Raw genomic sequence first — 24,085 nt, 5'->3', positions numbered from 1 at the left:
AGACTTTTCAGCAAAACTGAAATCAGTTATTGTAAGTCTTCATGCTGAGATCTTTAAAATACTGGCAGGAGTATGAATTTTTATGTTGGTTTCTCTTTGTGATCGTGTTGCTGACTCCAGCTGTGAAATATTTTCATACGAATTTTAGGAGGTTGCTCAGTTCTCAGAGGGTGTATGCTAGCTGGTTAGGGTAAATTCTTACAGATTAGGTAGGTGGTTTCACTGCCAATGAAGTAGGAACATGTTTCAAGCCAGCATGTCCTGATTAATCACTTATTCAGTTGCTATGATATATTGACAGAGAAGGGGGCTGCGGGCAGTTAACTGACACAGTGGTGTCTTCGTGGTTTGGGTCTGATCTTTAAGTCTTCGTGCACCCAGCATTGGTGCTGACTCAAGTTCAAGAGAAAAAAAGCAAGGGATGTACAATTGGGCCATCTTTCTATTGCCTTTTTTTCAAAGCCCTTTGGGCCAAATGCTGTAGCTTTTCTCTCGTAAGCACTTCTGAGTTATCCTGCTAAAATAGTTGGGAATGTTTTAGGAATGTTTTTGATTTTAAGGAGGAAGGCTGTACAATAATTCAAAGTACTTGAAATTTTAAATATTATAGAAAAAAGCAATACTGCCTTATTTTATGATATATTAATTGAGCAAAACAGTACTTAGCAGGATCATATTGAACTAAAAAGTTTGGAAGCGTTGCAGATGGCTTAAGCTGTAGGCAAGACTTCAGGTTTCATATGGCTTCCAGCATTCTGACACTGGGTAATGTAGATAGCGATAGGAAAATATTTGATGCAGCCTGCAGAGACCTCATATTGGCTACCATGTGCATAAGACCCTTCATTTTGCTTCCTCTTTGGAGAGCAGGAAAAGAGAGATGTTTTAATCAGACTCAGGGCAGGAGTAGAGAGTTGCTGAGGAAGAAACTTTTTTCCCATTGAGCTGTAGTCTTTGGACTGTTTCAGGAAAAGCCTTTTTGAGTCAGGCATCTGTGGAAGAGAAGGGAATTGAAAGTTTCATATATACTGGCTGCATACATGGTAACAATTGTCGTTTCCATTTTAGATATTACATATTTATCTGTAGGACTTTAGGGTAGGATAAGTTGAGGAAAGTGTTGGGGGAAGTTTGCCAATTAGCTTCTCCAGTGAAATTTTAAAATATGGTTGCCTTTGTCCTTTACTGTGACAGTTGGGATCTTTTATATCTTCTGTCACACTTCTGCAAAGAGCAGAAGAAAAAAAAGGGAAATTTACGTTTTACTGAAACACTACTTTGCCTGAAATTTAAAACCAGAGGATTCTTTTTTCATCCACTTAGAGGCCCTAAATACCTAAATAGTATGGTTGAAATAACTGAGAATGCAACAGTTCAAGTCACAAAAGAAGACAAGAGGGAGCTCACCTGTCTTAGTGAACAGGGAACTGAATGGGTCTACAGACAAAGGACAGTCCCAGAAATAAAACAGAGCCCTTGCTCTTCGGAAAGCCCCTGTGATGGGTTAGCTAGAATAAGAAGAGTGCTGACTTGATCCCTCATATCCCTGATCCCTAATTGAGCGTAAGCCTTTGCAAAGGTCTTTAAGATATAATCTCTCCTTTAATTAATCTGTTTTCCCATCTAGTAATTTCAACATAGGAGATACATGCTTTAGGATGTTGTGATAACTACTTAGGCAATCAGAAGGAATTTTCCTTTTCGAGGTATTTGGCAGGGTCTGGCAGATTTTCTTATCTTCCCGTTGACTCAAGAGATTATCAACCTATTTTTAAGAATACATACCCAGCCACAAATTGTATCAAACTGTCAGCAAAGATAGGACAGTAAAGACAATCTACAGTTTCAAAGGTTACGTGTGCAGGAGAAGGGAAGGCCCATCTTTACAGACTTCCTACCCTGTCTCGCTGCTGAAGGATTCAGCTTCATTGCAGAAAAGTTTAATGTAATATTAGTAGATATGTATCCTGCTGCCTAGAGCCAATGGTGTCTCAGCCTTCAATCACCTCCATAGTTTGACATTACCGAAGGAATACAATAGGTCATCCTTCTGTTGAAGCTGATACCTTGCATGTCTAAATTCTCAAGCAGTGCCAATTTCTACTTCTTCCAGTTGGGATTTTATTCCAAAAACCTACTGTAAACATCTTGGTTAGTCCCATAGTCATACGTATGTGATAATGTTTGAATTGACTTTACAAAATGTAATAACGAGAATTATTATTTTGGGGTATTTTTTTCCTCCATATCTGCACCAGAAATTACTTGTGATATAGATAATAATTTGCAAGAGCTGCCAAGGCTATTGTATTCTATATTGTTCTGGCTCCTAACTTACACCCGCTGAATTCTTAGCTTATCAGAATGACTCGATGAATGTCATGAAAGCTGGTGGTTTTCATGTTCATAGATACAGTGCCAAACCTGTTTCTTTTTTTTTGGCTTACCACAGTTGTTAGAAGCTAGTGTGTTGGAGCTGTTCACAACTGTAGGCTTTCAAATAACAACTGTTGTTCATATACACAGGGAGAGATAGAGGTTCCCTATGGCAATCATGCAATTATTATACTGAAGAACATTGGAGTATTTTATGTATTTATTTCTTAATTAAAAACAGCTAGAAACAGGATCAGCATTAGGCCTTGCTTCTGAAATATTGATATGAGTTACTGAAATTATAAACAGTAAATTTCAGTGTAGCCATAAACATGCAGTTTTAGGTAAAAAATAAATAAATTCAAGTATTTTCATTTTACATTAAGTCCCCATAATTTTGAAATGACAGCAAAAAAGTAAGAGCAACTTTAATAGGAACAATAGAAATGCATATTATTAAATGGTAGTCATGCTGTAATCTCTATACAGCATATCTAAGGTAGAGGAAAGGAAGCAAAAAATATTTCTAGATGCATAATTGCATATTGGATTATTTTAAGTGATTGGTTCTTATCCAAGGCTACTTCAGTGTCATTCATGGTTCTCCAGATTAGCTCAGTAACAAGCCAAATTTGATTGCTGTGCAGTAAGACAGCATGACTTACACTTTTATAATGAATGCTCTCACTGATTAATAGTTCATTGTACAGGGAAAACCCACTGGGGAGCACATATCCCTTACTGCAATCTCTTTTTAATTAAAGAAACATATTTGGATTTTCTGATTCCACTGATTTTGATGCAGTTGCCAGTGCAGTGGATAACTTGGCTTTTTCCATAGATTTCCAGACATTGTGGAGCTGGTTTTTCTTTGTTTGTTTGTTTGATTGTTTTGTTTTGTTTAACCTATCTACACTTTCTACCTATGAAAGAGTGATGTAACATTAGACTATGTAAACAGCATTAACAAAGTGACTTTTAAAGGAATATCAATCTAATATTTAAAAATAAAAGTCTGCCTCTTTAAGCAATATTCCCTTTTTCTTTAAGCATAAGTTATAAAAGAACCTGTTAAAACAGTGCCATTTAAGTTGGAAAAGGAATTAAATGCTCAGTTGCTGCTGCTGCTTTTTCAGTTCTAGGGGTTTTTTTCAGTGTTCTACATGGATGCAGTGAATGAAGCATACTATTTCTGATGTGGAGGAGGAGGAGAATATGATCATTGAAAGGTAGATGCAGCCACCCCATCTGAGGAGTGGCAACATGTCACTGGTGAACTATGCCACCAAAATGCTTTCACCGGTGACTTCTTCATGGCTACACCTTGTTAGTTCCCTACTTAGTAAATCCCTGCCCAGTATGATTAAAAGTGTGTGTGCAAAATTAAACTTTCAAGTGAAACCACAGCATCTGACAAGACCATTTTCATCTGCATTTATAAATCATATAAATATTTTGTTTTACCTAAGGTTTTATGTATAGCGTAGAATGTACCTCTGTGTATTGTGTATGTACCTCTGTGCCTGAGTTGAGCCTGAACAGACTTTTGCAATTTGACCTTGTGACTAGCTAAGTTGGTTGTATACCTCAGAGAAGGCATGAAATCCTGCTACAAGGAAGGGTGTCCGCCATCCAGCATCCACTGCCATCCCAAGGGTCACAGAAGGAATGTGGTCTTGCAATCTTTTATTTCCCAGTTCTGAATGTCATGTTACTACTGTTGCTAGACATTTGTGGGACCTAGTCATAAAGATTTGTATCAATTTTTTTTTACATGTTGCTAAAATGTCCATGATGCATCTATAAGAAAGGAATTAGATATGTAGACCACCTCATCATTCATTTATGTTTGAATAGAATTTAATGGGGCCAAGAACGGGCTACCGGGCCAAGAAAGGGCTACCAACCTAAGTGCTGTGTCCCAGAAGAGTCCCAAGAACTCACTGGAAAAAGCAAAGTTGCAGATGTTCAAAAGAAATGCAAGAGAAATTAAAAAATAATTTTGAAATTTACATTGAATGCTTAGTTTGAGTAAGCATTTAAAAGTTAGTGAAACCTCTTATTTTTTTAGTGTGTGTAGAAGGTAGCTTTAAAAAAGAGGTCCTCTCCCTCTTCCCTTTTCCCCCTTAAATTTTATGAGCTGATACCATAAATATAATTTAACAGTGAAAATCAGTGAGTCATTTGAAAAAGTGCAATTACTTTGAACGTGTGGTATTCCTATTTCAGCTCTTTGAAAAAGACCATCTTGAAATAATCTATCCTTTGTATTTTTTTTTGTTGTGTTGTTTTTTAAGTCCTTAGCTAGAAAAATGAAAATAATATCATTTTTACTGATGGTCAGTCTCTCTGAGACTTATGACCTTATCATGGTAAGGTTCCATGCATCGCAAAAATGTTTGTTTAGAAACAGCTTTTTCACTGAAATTCTGTGAATTTTGCATAGTGATAGTTTGGGGGGGTTTGTAAGTATTACTACAGTGTACCTTTCGTGCTGGAATGGAAGTGTGTGCCTTTCCATCAAGAAGGTGCCTTAACAAGAGGAGGTACGAATATCTGTATTTGAACTGCAAAAGACACAGCTTGAGTTCAGAGAGAAGTGGGGTTTAACTGTCTCAGAAGTAGCTTATTTTTTACTGATCTTCTGAGTCAAGAACCAACCTGCTGACCCTCTCTGTCCTGTTTATCTTAGGAGTAATGCTTCTAGTAGGACTCAGGTCAGATTTTAAGTTTTTGATAAGTAGTTACATGACAAAAGTGATTTTTAACGTGCTTTTCCAAAGAAATTAGTTTTCTGTAGTGGCTTTCTTAATGATGTTAAATAATTTTTAATTCTGTTGATTGATTTTATTCAACTTTTACAAAGTGGTAAAGGCCAAAAAGCTTAAAAACAAAACCAACAACAAAAAGCGAAACAAGAAAAACATTTTTTTGTTGAAATCAGTTGCTATACTGAATGAGATGGATGCCTGGCAGCTGGTTATGGATCATGGAACTATATATGTAGGTAGTGAAGAATAAAGAAGTGTTGCTGAAGTTATTTTGATGGGGAGTTAAAGTAACCGGTGTACCCACGTAAGCTATTGAGTTTCTTTTGATTCAGCTGCGCACTAAGCAGTGTTTGCCCATCAGTGTTCCAGACAATAAACTGGAATTCAGTTACATACTTTCGCTTTACTTTTATGATGTTTATCATACTGGTTTTCCATAGTTGTATAGATTCTTGTTGGTTTTTTTCCTTCTGTTTCTTATTTTGTCCAATCAATTTTTTAAAATACTTCCATCACTGTACTTAATAGTGATTTAACAGGGATCTTAACCTGATGATGTTCTATATGACTTTCATTGGCTTATGAGATGGTGACCATGGTAGTTGTCAGCTGTAGATTGTAGTTGTATAGTGTACGCAACCATAGATTGTATCTCTCTCTCCAGGAATCCATGTTGTCACAAGATTTAAAAAAAACAAAACCAAACAAAAACCCCCAAGCCATTTCTGCTGTCTACTTTTCTTGTTAAAGTCAAAACCAGCGGTGGGGCCGTTGGAGCCGGCTGGAACCAGCTGTGTCCGGCACGGGGCAGCCCTGGCCGCTCCTCACAGGGGCCGCCCCGGCTGCCAGCGCCTGGGCACCTGCACCTGATACATGGGGAGAGGATGATTTTGTTTGGATTTGTAGGGTGGGTTGTTTGTTTGTTTTTCCGTTAAAGTGAGGTAGAGTTTTTAGATGCTCTTAGAAAGACAGCAACAACAACAAAAAAAGGGTCAAACTCCAGATACAATTTTTCCAGCGCTGTGGAGTACGGGAATCCATGAATTATTTATGTCTGACTTCCCAGTATGTTCCCAAAAGGCTGGTAGTATTTTTCCTGTTCATCTATCTATGATCATCTAAGATTTTAATTTGATTCTCTCAGGAGCATGTATATGCTCTGACTTACAGAATCTCATTTGTATTTTTGTGACACTGATAGGAAATACTGTTGCTGTTGTGGAAATTAAATGCAGCAGATTTACTTTGTGTTGTAGTTATTCAGCTGTGGTGTACTCTGTTAAGCTGCCTAATTTTTATTTTTCTTCTCATACTTGCTCTAATTTTCCTTTTGTTTTTAGTGCTAAGCTCCCGGGAGTGTGGGTTAAAAGGCTATCAGCCAGCATATTTTAAGAGGAAAAATAAAAAGAATTGGGGTAGCTTTTCTAGAGAAGAGAAGCCAGAGCAGAAGGAAAGGTACAGTGGCCATCATCATATGGGATAATGCTTTTTTGAAGAGGAATGATGGAATAATTAGGTTTTTGTGCCCATGCTGGAAACACTAAGCTTAAATGTATTATACTAAACACTAAAGCAAGTTTTCTACTGGTAAGGGTGGTGGAGCCCCAACAGAGGGAGGCAGCCATGGGAGGCTGCAGCGAGGGAAGCTGTGAAGGACTGGTTATGCGTATTAAATATCCAGAACAACTTAGGAAAAAAATCTGCCTTGTCTAGAGATTTGGTAGTGGTCTGGGGGCTTGGAGGCCCATTTCAGCCTTATTTTCTGTAATTCTATGGTACTGGCAGTTTTAAGTCCCATTAAAACCTGAGAATGTCCAATTTCTTATATTGAAGACCAAGTTTAAATTAAAAGGTACACCTATTCTGAGCAGATGGACTAGTGCAAATGCGGGCCTTTGCTGTGTTGGTATTCGCTGTTGAAACACTATTGCTGATTCATGTATGATTTTTTTAATATAACTACCTTTGGTACAGGGGCTTCTCTGTTGCTTTTGAAAACTCATCCTGTGTTTGCTTTCTGTATGGTATTTCTCATATTAATTTATGTAATGAAAAGATGTTAAAATATAGAATGTAAACAGCTCAGCTGGATGACATCATGCTGTAGATTCAATGATACTAGCTTAATAAGTGCAGTTGGCTGCAATCTTTCCCCCTCGAACAACTATAGTAATAAACTAAACTAATGAGGTAGATGTAAGAAAATATATTCTCTGTCCAGAAGAAATATTTTAATAGGTGCACAAAACATTACTTTTAATGTCAGGGACACTTCTTGTGATTTCTCTGTTTCTAGATGAAGAGGACATGCAGCGTGCCTTTTTTTTACACACCCCCCCCCACCCCCCACCCCCCCCCAAGATCTATATTTTAAAAAAAAAACAAAATCCTGGAAACATGCAGTGGTTGTAGAATATTAGCTACTGTTCTGTCCAGATTTTGAGCCTATTTGAAGCAAGTACAGTTTATTGCAGCAGTTGGTTGTGTAATCAGATTTTTTTTTCCCCATGTAAACTGATACTTGCAAAATTGTAGATTACTAAAGCAGTTTTTGAAGTGTTCTTTGGTGGAAACAAAGTGTTTACAAAAACTTACAGCCTAAAAATTAAAATTTACAGAAGTTGAATACAGTCCCAAAATAAGTTCAGAATAGCAGCAGGCAGTTGCTGCCTGTATCGCATGGATGTAATTGTTTTGAACACACAGAAACTGGTGTTGTCTTATCGGTAGCATCCTTTTGGTCACTGAGCGGCTTCCCCATCAACCGTGCGGCCTTGCTGTCCCTCTCAAATACACTTTAAATATTTTGGAGTGTGTGTTTGTGCTAGGGCAAGCATTTTGTGTGGCAGATAAATTTTTTCCAGCAACTCAGGCAGGCTCATTTCCCTCTATCTTCCTGAAAACCTAACAGCAACAGAAACCCACCATGCCTCAGTGGGCCTCATTTGGATTTGCTCTTAGGGGGTGTCACAGGCCAAAACCAGTCTTTGAGTCGGGGAATTTCACTTAATTAGATATATTGCCAATTAAGGTAAGCTTTAAATTACTGATTTTGGTATTGAGAAATAAAGAAGACAACCAATTAAATGAACACGCAGAGAAGACACCTCTCCCCGTCCTGGTGTCACATCCCCTCGTTACATGTTAGACTTGGTCCCTTCGGTGAGGTGATGGGTGAGGTTCTCCGACACAGGTCAGCCCTGCAGCACCCCCCACCCCAAACGCACACTACCAAAACCCTGACTTTTTACCCAATACAGAGAGGTGCAATAGGGAAATGCAGGTCTACTTGACTGCAGCCAGAGGCCTTCCAGGTGGTGTTTGTGTCTTCCCAGTCAGGCCCATTACCACACGCCATGTGCTGTGGTAGGGAGCTGGGGATGGGGGGAGCAGGATAAGTCCTCTTAATTTTTCGGGTGAAGAGGAAAACTTAAATGGACCTCAAATGACAGTTACTTGCGGAGATGGGAGCAGGACCAAGGAGTTCTTGACACCTAGTCTTGTTTAGTTTGCTGGGTTTTGCCTCCTCAGGCTAGTGTTTATGGAAAGGCCGGTTCAGCAGAGTCTCCCTGCCGGGGGTCAGGCAGCCCTGGAGGAGCACGAGGACGAGCTAAGCAGACAAAGGGGCTTTTTCCAAGAAGCTTCTCAACTGCAGAGAAAGCAATCCTGCAGCAGGGGAGCTACTCTCAGCCAGTGTGCCTGAAATTATTTAGCAGGTGCCTCATTCACAGCTCTGGTGTTTCTTCCCAACCCAGTGCAGTCTTGGGGAGGCAGTTCTTTGTGCCTCATGCTGTTGTAGTTCCACATGTCTCCCTGGTGAGCCGCCCCAACTGGGAAGCATGGCTCCCCACTGCCCAGAGCGAGTGTCTGCAAGGACGGTAGGACTGCTTCACGTGTCCTGACTCATGTTCCTGAATCCTGTGGTCTCTTTCGTTCCTGTGCACAATTTTCAGCTGGACTTTACAGGCTATGGGGTTGATAGTGAGGAGCATTGCACTCCAGTGTTTTCTGCAAATACAGCTCTATAAAATGAACTATTTGGCCATTTGTATTTTTTCAGGTAAATTGCAATACCAAAAAGAAAATGACTTTGCTTTCTGTTATGATAATGCAATTAATAATTTAGTAAAAAAAGAAAATAATTAGATTGTTTGAAAGTAAGATAATAGAACAAACCTGTAAATGTATGTGTGTCCATGTCTCTTCTGTGGTACTTTACAAGAGAGTAGCACCTTTAATTGTATGCCACAAACTAGGTAACTTGTTATAATAGAAGCTGGTTCCTTTGTTTCAGAAAATGAGAAAATATAATTCAGAAGTCCTTTTAGATTGATGTATTGGAATAATGTAGAAGTTTTGTATGGTGTACTTGTACTTGTGATAGAAGGAGACAGGTATATATATCATCTGAGTTTTTAAAGATGAGCTTCAAATAGTGTATGTATCTGGAGCAAGGACATTGCCAGAGCCAAAGATCTGTTATTTAGTGCTTTCAGTGATTTGCTTACAAAAAGTGAGCTGTATGAAAATATGTAGCTTCTTTAATTAAAATGATATATAATCTCATGCTTCAATATATAAACTAATCTAGCCTGAGATTTAGGGAGACTTCTCTTATGAGAAATAAATCACTTTTTTTTATGACTGATCTGTATTTTCATGTTTTTGTCCTGCGTATGTATGCCAGTGTCCTGAGCTTCAGGAAGCTTTTGGAAAAGGCTACCCAGCTGGACTGAATGAGTGTTCTTGGGCAGCACTGTGGCTTCAGAGCCAAAGCTTTATAGAATGTCATCTCCCCTCATTTTAGAGACCTAATTTCCATGGAAAACTGGTGCGGGGATGCTTGCTCTGTGTCTTGATTTTTATATTTGCTTTTACCAACTACCCTTTCCCACTCTTTTCAGACTTCTTATTTCTTCCAGAAAAAGTTCTATTTTATAAAAACATGGGCTTTGAAAAGCAGAATGGAGCCAAGGCAGGAGTTTTTCCATTGATGTGAATGGCGAGTGCTATGCACATGTGACCCCTCTGATGACATCCCTCTGAATATCCCTGCTGCTCTTTAGGAGGGCTGTCCAGCTGGCAGCCTGTGGGCCAGTTCTCTTTGACAGAATAATTCTGGCCAGCTCCCACATGAACGTGATCTTATCCTAACTCTCCTGTGCATAACCGTGCAAGCTGCCTCTCTGCTCCTTTGCTGGTGGAATGTGGCACAACTTGCCTGCAGAGATGTGCCTGTTGTGACATTTAAACAGAGATGCTACACCATAGCTTTGCCTTCAGAAAGATAAATCTTTCCACAGTCACCACCACCATTTTCCTCTCTCAAAAAGAATACTAGAAATTCCTTCAAGTGCTAAGAATCTTTGTTTTTTGTAACAGGTCTCAAAAATGACATAACAACTGGTGTGCTGTTTTTCTCAAAAATACTCTGATAAAATGCTATCAAAATCACCTTCTAGACTAGAAGAAAGGTGAAGTTAGTTACCTAGGCTTAAAATATAATACATACTAAATAATCATGCACGTTAGAAAGTAAACATTAGATGTTTTATATTTCTCTCATGTATCATTTGTTGGTTTTCTGTTTGCAAAGCATTTCATGATTCATTACTTTCATGATACTGTAATTTCATGTTGGATGCTGCCACTGGAATAGTATACAAAAATCGCAGCTGTAAATGATTTGAATCCTCTCCAAATGTACTGTGGTGAATATTTTGGAGTAAGACTGGGAGATCAGTTAATATTTTGTTTTATAATTAATTTAGAACTAGTTTTAGTTTTAAATAAGTGATATATTAATTCTATATTACAGAACAGAAGCGTGTTTACAATTTTTTCCTTAAATTAGTATTATTATTCTTATACACATATGATTTCTGATACGTATCAGGTTTCTAATAACAAAATCATTGTTTTGTTTTTCCATAAACTGCAGAAACTATGCCTGTTCCAGACCAGCCCTCGTCTTCTGACAAGACAAGTTCCCTTAGTCCTGTGTTGAACACATCCAATGGCGATGGCTCTGAGACTGAGACAACCTCTGCCATTCTAGCTTCAGTTAAAGAACAGGTATGCAACTGCTGCATCCGCAGGCTAGAAAACAATAATATAATTTAGTGGTTTTTTTACAAAGGTTTCATAGGTGGTATCTGAATAATTTTATTTACAAATGCATATTGCAAAGAATATTAAGTATTTCTTCCTGTCTTAGTATACTTCCATGTGCTATCCTACAATAAATTTAATATAATTTAATTGAATTGTTCATTTTATTCTCCACTTTCACTCTTTACTGTCAATGGTGGTTTTCAGAGCTCTCTCCTTTTCTTGCTGGCAGTCTGCATGTGGAGTTACAGCATGTAGGCATGGCATATATGAACTATAGACAAATGAGTAGTTGTGGAGAAGATGTGTTATCCTAGACTTTTTAGTTAAAAGGATTTATAAGAATCCTAGGATTTTAAAGTTTAACATATACATGTTTTGGGTTTTTTTTTGTGTAAAACTTGATGTGAGATTATTTTAGAGAATTGGGTAGGGACAGAGGCTTTCAGCCTTGGATGATTAAAACCAAAAGTATTAGAAATTTTTGAAAGAAAGGTTTTTAGTGTGATTCTCTGCTCGATTCTAGTAAGACAGGTTTGGACATTTTAATGTAAATTTTTGTGGGCTGACTGTCTGAGATTTTGCTTACCGCCTCTTTGTACATCAGGAGATGATTAATATTCCAGTTCATGAAAACACCTGGTCTCCGTGACTACCTCATTTGGCTCAACAGCAGCAACAGGTATCCCAAAGGCAGACATTAAAAGATAGCTGCTTTTAGTCAGCTTTCTCCTTGCTGAAGATGTCTAAATTGGTTCTCCAATTATAAAATAGTGATCTTTCCCTGCCTAAGACATTCACTGCTTCTTTAGTAAAATTAATGCATGAATTCAGCTTATGATATCTAAGACCATTGGAGTACTAGCTGTTGAGTCATCGAGCTTTTATAAAAATTGCAACCTTGCTCTTCATTTTTTGTTTTTGATATGTACCAGTTCTCTCTTTTGGGTGTTAAAGGTTAGTCATATTTTCTGGTTCTGAAAAGAGGAGTGCAAGAAAGAAAGGTTATAACGTGGAGTTTTGTCTTAAGATTTATGGCACGTTGTTGTATTAGAACTACCTGTGGTTTAGATGTTTGTATGCATATTATCTTCCGGGACGATAGCATTACTTGCGCGTGTATCAGTGTTTCAGCCTGTGTTACAGTATTATTTTGAAGAAAAATACCTGCCTTAGCTTTTGACTCTCTGATGTTAAAAAAATATACAGGGAAGTTATATAGGTAGAAGATATGCTGCATCTGCCTGTTAGAATGTGAAACACAGTACTGAATAGTGAGAGTTCTTCTCTGTTATTGGGTTTTGTGATGATATTGCTAGTTTATACCTGCTCATGTATTTTGCAACTGAACCTCCCACCCCCATAAATCAGTGAATTGAGTACTAGAGGGAATTGATGCTGAATCCACTAGACGAAAAGGATTTTAAGTGGTAAAATATTAGCAAAGATATTTTTGATTCCTGTGAACCACAGCAAAAAGGAGCCTGTAATAAAGGACTTCTGCATTCCCTTATCACCAAGAACAGCCTAGCCAGCTAACCTAAGGTACTGCTGACTAACAAAATCATCTCTTGAATTATTGTGGTACAGGGTCCCAAAATTTCACAGGTGTTCTGTTAAGTAAACTTCTTTCTTGACAGGTGATCTCTAGTTAGACCTGTCTTGGAGCTGGAAGACTGTATTAAGCTCAAAAATGAGACTGACTTTCGGGGTGGTTTTTTTTGGGGGATCTGAATGCATTCCTTTAAAGTATATGGTGACTTTAGTAAATTTGGCTTAATGGCACACATTTATATTCAGCCACACTCACTACTGGGAAAGCCATGTAACTCCAATATTCTTTTTTTATTTTGTAGTAAAGATTTGAAAGGGAAAAAAAAAAACCCAAACCCAAAAAAACCCAAACCTGCTTTTGGGCTTTTTCTATTCCCCACAATATTGTGTGTTTCGACCATCCCGTGCTTCAGGCAGATGAAATGCATTACACTGATTCTGATTAGGGGAGTAAATGAAGTAAGTTTCTAATTGACTGTTCAGATGGGTAGCCCTCTGCTTTTTAGAAGAAGGAATGAATTACTTTACTGTGTGGTATGTGATTTTGCTTTATGTGCCCTTTGACTGTAGCTGAAAATATACCTAGAGTTTTAGAAATACGAACACAGACAATTATTCAAAAGTACTGCTAATAAAGAAAAAGATGATTGAGTTCGTAATCAAGGTATGTTTCGATGAATCAAATATGTTACGTTTTCTTCATCTGTGCTGATGCTTAACTTTAAAAAGTTTCCTTTTTTTAATTCTCTTGGAACACTTGTGGCAGCTTCGTGTGTTACTTCTCATGAAATAACTAGAACAGTATCTTTGAGTGACTGAAACAGGGTAAACTGCGGGATTTATGGTATTGATGGCTGTAATAGGTGCTTGCAGTCTTTGAAGAGGGCAGGATATGTGAAAGAAGACACAGAGAAGAAGTCATAGATGTTGTATTTATTTGCTCTACTTATTTATGTTTCACGTAGGAAATTTGATTTATTCAGAAAATCTGAAGCTTTGCTGTGCTTAGTTTGAAGAACACATATCCCTGTGCTGTCCTATTTTGAGGAACAGATTTATTGGGTCTAATAAATTTATATTTGGTCTAAAAAATTGTGCTCGATATGTCAGATGTAAAGTGGCATTCATGCTGGTTATGACTGGATCGGAAGATTTAGCCACGTGCTTTTCAAGGTGAGGATTTCTGTCAAAATAGAAATTGAAGCCTGCATTTTGTTGTTGAGAACTTAGGTTGATTTTAGGAAATTCAAATACTGAACTCCTTGCTTTAATGTATAAGCCATTTCATTTGTGTTTTACCTCTGGACAAGCCTGCTTAATCACTTTCGGGTTTCAGACTTCTGAGATGCAACTGAGAAAAAGTGATGGATAAAGAATATGAATCCATTTGCTTCCCCTTGCTGCTAACTTTTTTAAGGTCAGCAGGCATTGCTGGAGGGGAAGTCAGAATCGTACACCGTATGTCTAAGAAATCGTGAGGTTCCAGGCAGTGAACTTTGGCTTATGTGTTTTCAAGCTGTCCCCATGAAGAGGAAGGGTTAATAACTTCTGCGAAAGTGAAAGCTGTTGGGTTTTTTGTGTGTGTGTGTGTGTGTGCTTGGTTGGTTGTTTGGTTTTAGACAGTCAGAATCAAGTTCTTTAAAGGGAAATCATCCAGTAGTGTTAAACCACTAGACAAATAGTTTCAGTTTTCCATGCTGTATAAAATGTCATTAAATATCTGTATGAAGAAGGATTTTTTTAAGATATACTGGCAAACACATACGGCCCAATGCTTCACAGGTTTTGGAAAACATAAAGCCATTTCTGTTTCTGCTTTGTCATCTGCATTTGTATCTGTAAATATGGGAAAAATTCTTCAGCAAACAAAGTGAGATATCAGGACTCTATGATTTGTGAGAACATATGTGGTAGATACAATTATTTCTTCTGCAAAAAGCATGCTATGTTTCTGATTGGGAATTTCCACCTGTGCAAGAGACTTCTGATCGCACTCAGTGTTAAAAAAATGCCTGGGAAGAGAGCTATTGATAATGCTGTTTTGAAGGTAGAAATAGCTGCTGGAGAACCTTTTGAGTAAATATGTAGTAAAGCTGATGCTTTTCCTGGAAGTCTCCAGACACACGTGGTTCACAGTACTTTGGTTCTTGGCATACAGAAAGTGCTCCCTTGGAGGCTGAGGAGGAATGTAGTGACAATAACCTAGCAGAGGCTTGTTTTGGCAGAATTTTTTAATAAAAACCCTTGGAGAACATGAGAGAAAATAATTTCCTAAGAGTGAGATCCATCTTGAAGCACTGACAACTACATTCAACTCAGAAACGGTATCATACATTTGTTTTAGTTTCCTAGTGACTCTAGTTTCCTTTACCATCTTAGTAGTAGCCTCTTTCAGAGAACAGCTCTTTGCCTTTCAGAAAACTTATGCAAAGAACAAGTTGTGTAATGTTTAATATTTCTTTTGAATCCTTTTTAAATCTACTTATTTCAAATAAAGATACTTATTTCCAGATGCCTGTCTTTCCCCCTCTCTCCAGAAAAAGCTTAGGCTTCTAAGACTTTTGGAATATTTCTCACGCTGTTTAAATAAATGATTGATTAATACATTCTTTAAATCATAGTGCTGAAATGCTGATTCCAGAGAAAACATAAGTCTTTGGCTTTGAGATGGTTGCTGTTAACTTTTTTTTTTTTTTGTTAAAACAAGAATGAGAGTGTCATCTTTAGGGTTAAAAACATCCTGGCTTTGTAAGACTTACATTTTTTCTAAAGTAACTTCTGTTACTTTTAAATATTTACCAATTTTCCCATTAAAGCTACTCGTTTGTCAAGAAATTGTGGTTAAAACTAGACTAAAAAACACGTACAGAGTAATAATGGTTAAGCATTGTAATGCATGTCAGTATTAAATAAGGATAATATACATGACTTAAGTGAACTTGTATACTAGGTGTTAGTACTCTTTGGAAACAGGGTTATGTATGTCATGCACATCTTATATATGTATATGTAAGCAAAACTGCAGATAGAAATGGCTGTAGAAGTTGAAAGACTTAATTTCTTTTCTTGGCTCTGCCAGATTGTTTTTCCCATGTCTTTATATCATGATTGAAGTTTTAGAACAAAATCACATATCTAGATGGATGTTTCAATTCAGACTATTTTTTAAGGTTTTAAGGCCAGAAGAGACTTGTGAAATCATGTAGTCTGACTAGCACGTCACGGCACTTCGTACAGTCATCCAAGTATTGGGCCCCAAGTCTGATCACAGAATGACTTTTGCAGCTGTTTTCCCTAATATAATGCATGCTGTATTGTAATACATAATATTCACCAAAGTAAAATCTCATTCTTGCCTTATAGGAACCAGTAATTATTCTAGTAACCTTAAGTATTCTGTAGCTTTTCTAAATAGGTTCAATTATGATATATTCATGTATTGCTTCCCCTCAAACATCAGGCTCTGTCTCTCTGCCTTTAAAAGTTTTAGCAGCTCTATTTCAGACCCATGCTAATTATATTCAATTAATATGTATTTCTGTCATCTTCTCTCTAAGTAGCACGTCAATATATTAACTTCCTTAGTTATAGGACTCCCTTGTTTCCAATGAGGTTTTAAAATGTTCCAGAGAGATATTCCTCTTCCTTTCTGCCATCTTTTATTTTCATTAATATTAAGATTTCATTAAGATTTTTCATTAATATATTGATTTTAGATAAGAACTAGACTTGGCTGCATGATATGTTTTGAGTAGCACCAGTCTATACAGTGGATACCGTACTTCTAAGTTGCTGGATGGACCAACATATTATGGAAGTACGAAGCTTTGTGAGTACAGCTAGTGCTTCCCAGGTACATCGTCAAGTTGATGGGGATTGCTTTCAAGATGTACAATTCTACTACTGGAAATGGGGAGTTGAGTGGAGAAGTTTTGAAGAGCGTCATCACAGTGGCTGGTGAAGAAAGACATAATTTAATATACTTACTATACGCCCTGCTCTATAGGATTCTCAAGTTCTTGATTTAGTCTGGGACTGGTTTCAGACAGCTCTTTGGAGCAGCTGTGAGCGTATTCACGTTGTGCTTCTCAGGAAATGGCAGTTTACAAGAATGGAGACCTAGACAAGTAATTCCTATTCAGAACCCCGTATCCTGTAAGTCATGCCAAAAATGCAGTAGTCATAGTAGATGCAGTGTGAAGAAACTAAAAATTACTTCACTGATAAAAGGATGTGGTGGTAATCCAAAATACTCATTTTTGGGATTGTTTGAAATGAGCTGGGAGTGGAAAGGCTTCTGTGAAGATTTAGTCAGATAGAAGAGTATTGAGAGGATATATCCTCCCAGCAAAACCATCTTTGAAGAGAGGGAAGAAAATGCCAATTACCAGAATAAAATTAGAGATAAATACGATGCTATTTTGACTTAAAGTAATGTTGAAAAATTAGTAGTTCAAAGCCAAGAATTTCAGAGAAGCTGGGTAGAATGCCACTTAGTGACAACTCAGTCTAATGCTAATTTAAAGCACTACTAAAGGCCATCATAAAGAAAGGCAAAATATCCTTTCTTATCATGCAGCCAGTAGATGAACACACTTCTGCTGATCCACAAGCGCTTCTGCCTTAACTTATTTTTTTTGCCATTAGCGGAACAATTTCAAACTTGGAATAAAGATAGGCTAAGAAAATAGTAATATTGATCTCAATTTCAATAGCGTTTAAATTTTAGTATATTAAATTTCTAACATTTTAACATATTACATTTGTAACATTTTAACATCATTGATTTCTTTTTCTCTGGTATCATTCATTGGGGCTTTTTAAAATGTAAAATATTTTCACACCTAAACCCAAGTCTTTTAACCAGCATAGTGGAATAGATTCTTGATCTCACCTTAAAGTCACTTGAGAGGGAGATCTAAATAAACTTAAAATAGTTAGAAGTGGCTAGTCAAGTTGTGCTTTTCCCTGTGCTGACACAGCTCCCTCTGCTGTACCGACAAACGTGGACTTACACGGCCGTGTGGGGAATGCTGCTGGGGAGTGGAGTGAGTTGGAAATAACCGTCCGAAAAGATAAGGCAGCTCTGTATTACGGAATGTTGAGTGTGTTGTTTTCTTTTTTGGTGAAGGGCGGTTGGATCAGTTTGCCAACTTGTTTTCAAGGATTGGGCTTTTTAGCACAGCTGCTGTAAAAATATACTTCAAACCATGGGTTTAGTCAACTTCTTTGTAGTATTTAGAATTGAGTCAGAAAGTCCAGCGTAACATCCCTATTTAAATGTACAGGGGAGCGGAGGTTTTGGGTGTGTCCCCCCCAACTCTGCCCCACTTCCTTGTCTAAAAGGAAGTCACAATCATGTTTCTGTATACTTTATGTTCCTGAGACTTAGCTATCTTACCCATTTCCAGTATTTTTCTCTTTCTATGCTTGAATTAAGCAATATCCATCAATAGTAATTTTCGTTTGCATAGAAAGTATATGAAGCTGTGAGGCCCATGGCTTTCAAAAACAGCATACCTCTTCTACAGAGAAAAGAAAGTCCTGTTAAAAGACCAAACTGTGAACACTTCAATTAGTGATTGTTTTTACTACTTCTGTCTTCTCTTCTCTAGAGATAAGGACAAACACTATAAAAGCACTCTCCAGATTCCACAGTGACCCTTCTCCTTTAACTTGTCTTGCCAGTACTTTTCATGCAGCTTGTTCTTACAACTTCAGTTTTGAAAGGGATTTTTGAAGGAGATTTAATTTTCGTCATTGTTTTAGCAATTTTTGTTCCTTTTATGTCATTTTGAAAACTTGTGTTTTCCCATCTGTTTCTGTATGTTTTCTCACATGATGGCATTTTCTACTCCTGATGCATTTACTGCTAAATGGAACTGTATCTTTCTGTGGGTAATTTAAATCTTTTGTATTCCTAGAAAAAACTGCTTAACGGGTAGTTGAATGCTATGCATGTTACGCTTTGATAAAATACGTTACAATTCTGTTTATCCCCAAACAAGAAAACTGGAACCCAGCAAATGCTAAACTAAGTTTAAACTTAAATCTACACCTGAGAGTCAAAGTACATTACTACCCAAATAAGCTTAACTTTGGCTGTGAGTTACGTACTTAAGATAACATTAAACCAGTTTAGAATCACGCAATAAATTGATTTTAACAGTGTGTAGCATGTACTTTGCCTTTTTTTCCTCCTCTGTGGTGAAAACGAGGTATTTATCTCCAAAATTTCCAGTGACAGAAACTTATTCTATAGTTGCCTCTGTTGAGAACCTTTCCAGTGTGAAGGGATAAAAGGCCAGCAAAAGACATTAACCTTTAAAAAAAATTGAAGATTCGTAGTAAAGTTCTGCACAAATTAATCGCTTAATTCATAATTCTTTTCCCCCTCAAGGTTAACATTGCATTTTTGGTAGACGATCACTCACTTTGTTTTGGAGGGAGGCTTTACAAGTACAACCTATAACATGTACAACAGCGGAGCCAGACTTTTTGCATGGGTTCCCTGCTACTCTTTATACATACATTTTCCATTTCTATGCAAACAGCAAATCCAAGTCCTGAGGCCCAAAGAGTTTTTTTTCTCCTTTTTATTTTGTAAATGATTTCATTGGAAGTTTTTTTGGTGTTCGGTGGTTTTTTGTTTGGTTTGCTTTGTGGTGGTTTTTTGGTTGTGTTTTTTTTGGTTTGGGTTTTTTTTTAATTTAAGGGGTAGATATGATAAGATGCTGGCGGCTTGATTTTTGAAATCTCTTTTCTAGGATGTTACCTTTTTTTGTTGTTGAGACCTTGTCATACTGCAATACTCTTTGACCATGTTCTTTTAGATATTGCACATGTGGAGGGCTTAATATATAGTACAAAGTTTAATGAATTTGAAGTTGCAATTACAGGGGATTATGATTTAGCACAGTGACACAACAATGCACTCACATCACAATTGAATTAGAAATTACACTTAGCTGAGTATAGTGAATGCAATATACAATTGACACAATATCAAAGTGAATCTCATTATCTTGAATATGCTCACCATCATGATGCTGAGCATCCCCCAGTCACCAGAAAGGAATGTGTGTGTTGAAGTCAGCTGAAGCCCACAGCTGCCTTCAGAGCTCTTCTGTTTATTGTTTGGTTTTTATATTGGGCTTAACCACATATACACTCCCCATGCTGGTCTGGCTGAGTTGTTTATAGCCGTGGGGTCTCCAGTGCCAAGTTGGTGGCTCATCTCTTTTCCATTCATGTCTGTACTGTGCTACTCTGCCTTCACTGCTGAAGGCCACTGCTATCATGCCAGGCCTGTATCTCATCATGTTAGTGACGTTAAATACCTTGCTCTACACAGAATGACTGCTTGATACTTCCATCTGTATAAATTATGGTTGTAACAAATTAGCCACATGCACCTGCTCAATTACAAAAATTGCTGTTACAGCTAAACCAAGTAAAACAAAACTGCAGGCAGGTCGAGAAAAGTTTGGACAGAGAGAGCCTGGCGAGGCTCAGTCCTGAGGTCTTGCAAACTTGGTACAAAGCTGAGCCATTACTTCGTTCATTAAGTGCTCCATATAGTTCATATAAAGCTATCCAGCAAGCTCCACGATGGGGAACATACTCCTTCCTCCATCGCTCTCTGAGCCCAGCAGAGTGAGCTGTCCTACGGGAGCTCAAGGCTAGCAACCGCTGGGGAGCGAGGCTCCTCTCGTGGGAGGTGTATCCCAGCTCAGCCCACTTGCCTCCAGTCCGTGCTGCTGCACTGCGGCTTCATCAGTCACTAATTGTCAGTGGAATCACGGCAGGCAAAGTCACTTGCTGAGGGAATGATTGGACTCTACAGAGAAGTATAAAACAATAAGCTAAATACACTTAACATGAGTAAAAGATACTCTTGATTACAGTTATAGGATCATAATTTCTAAGCAGATCCAATACGTATAGAAGTTATGTTATTTTACCCAGAAGCACCCCTAAAACTGGTTTTGATTTGCTCTGGGTCTGCATTCCTTTCATTCAGGGACAGGCAGTTAGGCAAACGGTTGAAATACTTGGCTGTTATCGTCAGTTTGTCTAAAACAAAGGCACCCTTGGGTTTCCTTTTGCATTGAGATGAGTTTGGCTTCCTTTTCAACAGTTGTGATCAATTATGTCATTATTCTCCCCTGAGCCTTCAGGTCATGTAGCCTCCATTTATTTCTTCAGAGCATTCCTTCATTGTGGGTGTACAAGTGGGTGTGGGGGCCTGCGTGAGGCAGGGGTGTCTTTGATCAGTCACAGCCCTTTGTCCCCTTATTTTGCATAATGTAGTATGATACCTTGTTTTCTCATGTGCAGAAATTCACTGTTTTGAGTGAATTTAACTTGTGACACCAGCTTTTGTAAGTGAAAAACCGCCACTGGTTATCTACTTGACAGCACACAAAGTAGTATTTCTATTTCTAGTAGTATTCCCTCAATTTCTTTGGTCTGGATGGTCATATAGCAAATAGCTGCTTGAGGTCTATTTCCTTAGTTGTTTCAAAATGAGAGCCATACTTCTCAAATTTCATCTCTGTTCCTTCAGTTGCCACATTTGTTTTACCTTGAGTCCTCATAAAGCATTATTCTTTACATTTTTCAGACAGTCCCATCTCTTAGGCATAACTAGTACCTGTCTGTGTTGAGCTTTCCTTCCTTGGGTATCTAGCGCCCTCCAGTAATAACGATCTGATTAATCTGGAATGACATTTTGCTGGTTAGTGTGGTATTCCATCACTCTAACCCGCAATTCATGTTGCAGTGTTATCCCATGGTCACGATTATCCATCTACCCCAACAGTAACACAGTGCAATTATGTGCCTGGCTGTGTAATTAAGATTTAAATGGAGCGTTTTGTATACCATTACCGGCCTCTTCATCTAGGAAGTCTTGTAGTTTATGTTCACATTGCTAAGCATTTTTCAACAAAATTTTTCAGTGAAAAATAAAGGGGAAAAAAAAAAGCAGAATGGAAAAATTTTCTGACTTTATCTTTTCACTTCTATGTATTTCATAGTCTTCAGAGTCTTGATGTAAGTAGGTGTATTTAAGAATTGTACTGTATGCTGCCTTGGAACTGGTAAATGATTTTTTCACCATTTTTTTCACCATTCCAGCACAGCAACACATCTTAGTAAAATCCTGTTTATATTTTTAGTGTAGACTGAAATACATCTGTGCTTCAGGTGTTACAAATGGTACCCCTGGAAAATACTGTTTTTCTTTTTCAAAGTAGTTGAGGATTTCTTCCCCCCTTCCCCCCCCCTCCCCCCCCCCCAATACTATCTTTCCTGTACATAGTTACATCCATCTTTGTTCTCTTCATTGTCAATCTAGGTCATTATTTGAAGCTTTTGTTGACAGAGCACTTGAGGGTAAGTGCATCTGACACTATAAATAGGCTTGATTCTTGATAGTAAGTCAGCAGATTCACTTGAAAATTCTCAGTTTTATACTAGGTTTGATAAAACGGAAGGTTTATTGCATTCTTCTGTGAACCAGTAGCATAAGAATTTTTAATGAATTGATTTCTTCAAAATTTTGACATTCCAGAATGGAATAATTTTGAATTAACACAGGATTACTAATTTTGTTTGGAGGGGAAAAACGGACCCTTTAAACTATCTTTTTTTTTAAAATTTATTTTTTAAAACTTCTATTTTTATTTCACAAAGCAGTGCTTGCATATGAAAACCTGTTCCAACACAGTTTATGCTGTTCTGTTTGTTCCAAGTCACAGAAAATAGGGGATACTGTTCCTCTTACTATATGTTTTCAGTAACCTGTACTGTGAAAATAGATCATTCTTTGGATTAGGTTTTTGTTTGTTAGTTTGGCACAAGTTGTGGCAGGGACCAACCAACCAGTGTGCATTTCTGCCACAATGTAAGGCAGCCTTCTGGTCCAGCTCCCAGATGCTGTTCTACTGGCTAAAGATTTTCAGGCATGGAAAAACCTGTGATAGGTTGTGTTTTCTCTATGGCTACAACCACAGGAAGGGAGTTGGGTGCAGCTCTGGCTGCAACATGTGCATGGGCACCTTTCTGAAACCTTTGACCACTATGTTTGCTGCTGCACCTGTAAAATAACCATTTTATTCCTGCTTTCACATTCTCTAGTAGGCTTTAAAGCCTTATTTAAATAGTGAATAAATTCTTGAGGTTAAATTAACAGTGTAGTTTCATCCCACGCCCTTTCTGTATGCAGAAAAATGTATTACAAAACCGGGTATAACACTAAGTAAATGCCTCTGTCTCTGAAAGTAGGACTGGATGTACCACTGTGATGCATATCGGGGTTGAAAAGCATTGTAAAAGGTGTACATAACAGTGACTTTTCCCCACTGCGGTCTATAAAGATTTGTAAGTACCCCACAGCTTACTTGCAGCACCAGCATCCCCTTTAGAGGTTTTTCATGCTGAGGCTGGATGATGGACTGTAGAAAATGGGCAGTTGTCCGTAATAAATTTGATAGCCACTCAAACTGAGGTTTGACGCAGTGCCTGTTGGCTGATATGAATCAGCATTGCTACTGGTGCTGTACTTTTATGTGCCAGATTCACTGTCAGACACAGAAATATAAATTCATTGATGGCATATGCTACAGTGATGCCTACCTAAATGCAGAAGAGCTAAGCTAAGTTAGTGACTCAAATACATACACGTATTTCTTTAGTAATCGGTGAATATTTAAAAGCTGGTGATAAGTCCACTAAGGTCTTTTCATTTAATGTTAGAAAGTGAACTACAGTTTATTCCACAAATGTCTAAAAAAATATGTACAAATGGAAAAGTACTTTCTGCATGAGTGGTGTGTGGGTGATATGCAGCTGTATTCCCTTATTTGGCATGAGAAATTGTCCAATACTTAAAACCTTGCTAGATTGTTTCTGTGTGAGAGAGAGAGAATTGCCACTGTCAGGTAGTTGTAGCGGACTTTGGTTTGTGAAGACCGTACCTAGTTGCATTTCCTTTATGCATTGGGAATAAAACAATTGAAAGAAATCTGTCTGGTTGTCATCAGTTTAGTCTGAACAGAAACCACTGTGTTCCCTCCCCTTTTAATCTATGATGAGTTTCATGTGAAGCTTACACTTCTCAGTTTTCCCTACCACATACAGTTTAGCTTCTGATTTTCTTGTGTTGACAACTGTTTCTACTCCCTCTCAGTTTATCTGTGATCATGCAAAGAGCTACTTTATGGTTTCTTACTGTAAATTTGAATGGTATATAGTGTCCCTTGATGGGT

At 37.8% G+C, this 24,085-nt stretch overlaps 1 protein-coding gene across 3 annotated transcripts in view; it reads left to right on the top strand.

Moving 5' to 3' along the window:
• The window catches only part of CTNND2 (catenin delta 2), a 698,912-nt gene that overhangs the window by 114,394 nt on the left and 560,433 nt on the right, over positions 1–24,085 (top strand). For all 3 annotated transcript variants that reach the window (XM_076330343.1, XM_076330344.1, XM_076330346.1), the window contains exon 2: positions 11,089–11,222. In XM_076330343.1, the coding sequence (XP_076186458.1) occupies positions 11,089–11,222 (134 nt within the window). The remainder of the gene's footprint in view (positions 1–11,088; positions 11,223–24,085) is intronic.

This window comes from Aptenodytes patagonicus, chromosome 2 (assembly GCF_965638725.1).
Source record: "Aptenodytes patagonicus chromosome 2, bAptPat1.pri.cur, whole genome shotgun sequence".
NCBI classification, from domain to species: Eukaryota; Metazoa; Chordata; class Aves; order Sphenisciformes; family Spheniscidae; genus Aptenodytes; species Aptenodytes patagonicus.
This window is presented reverse-complemented; position numbering and strand designations above follow the sequence as displayed.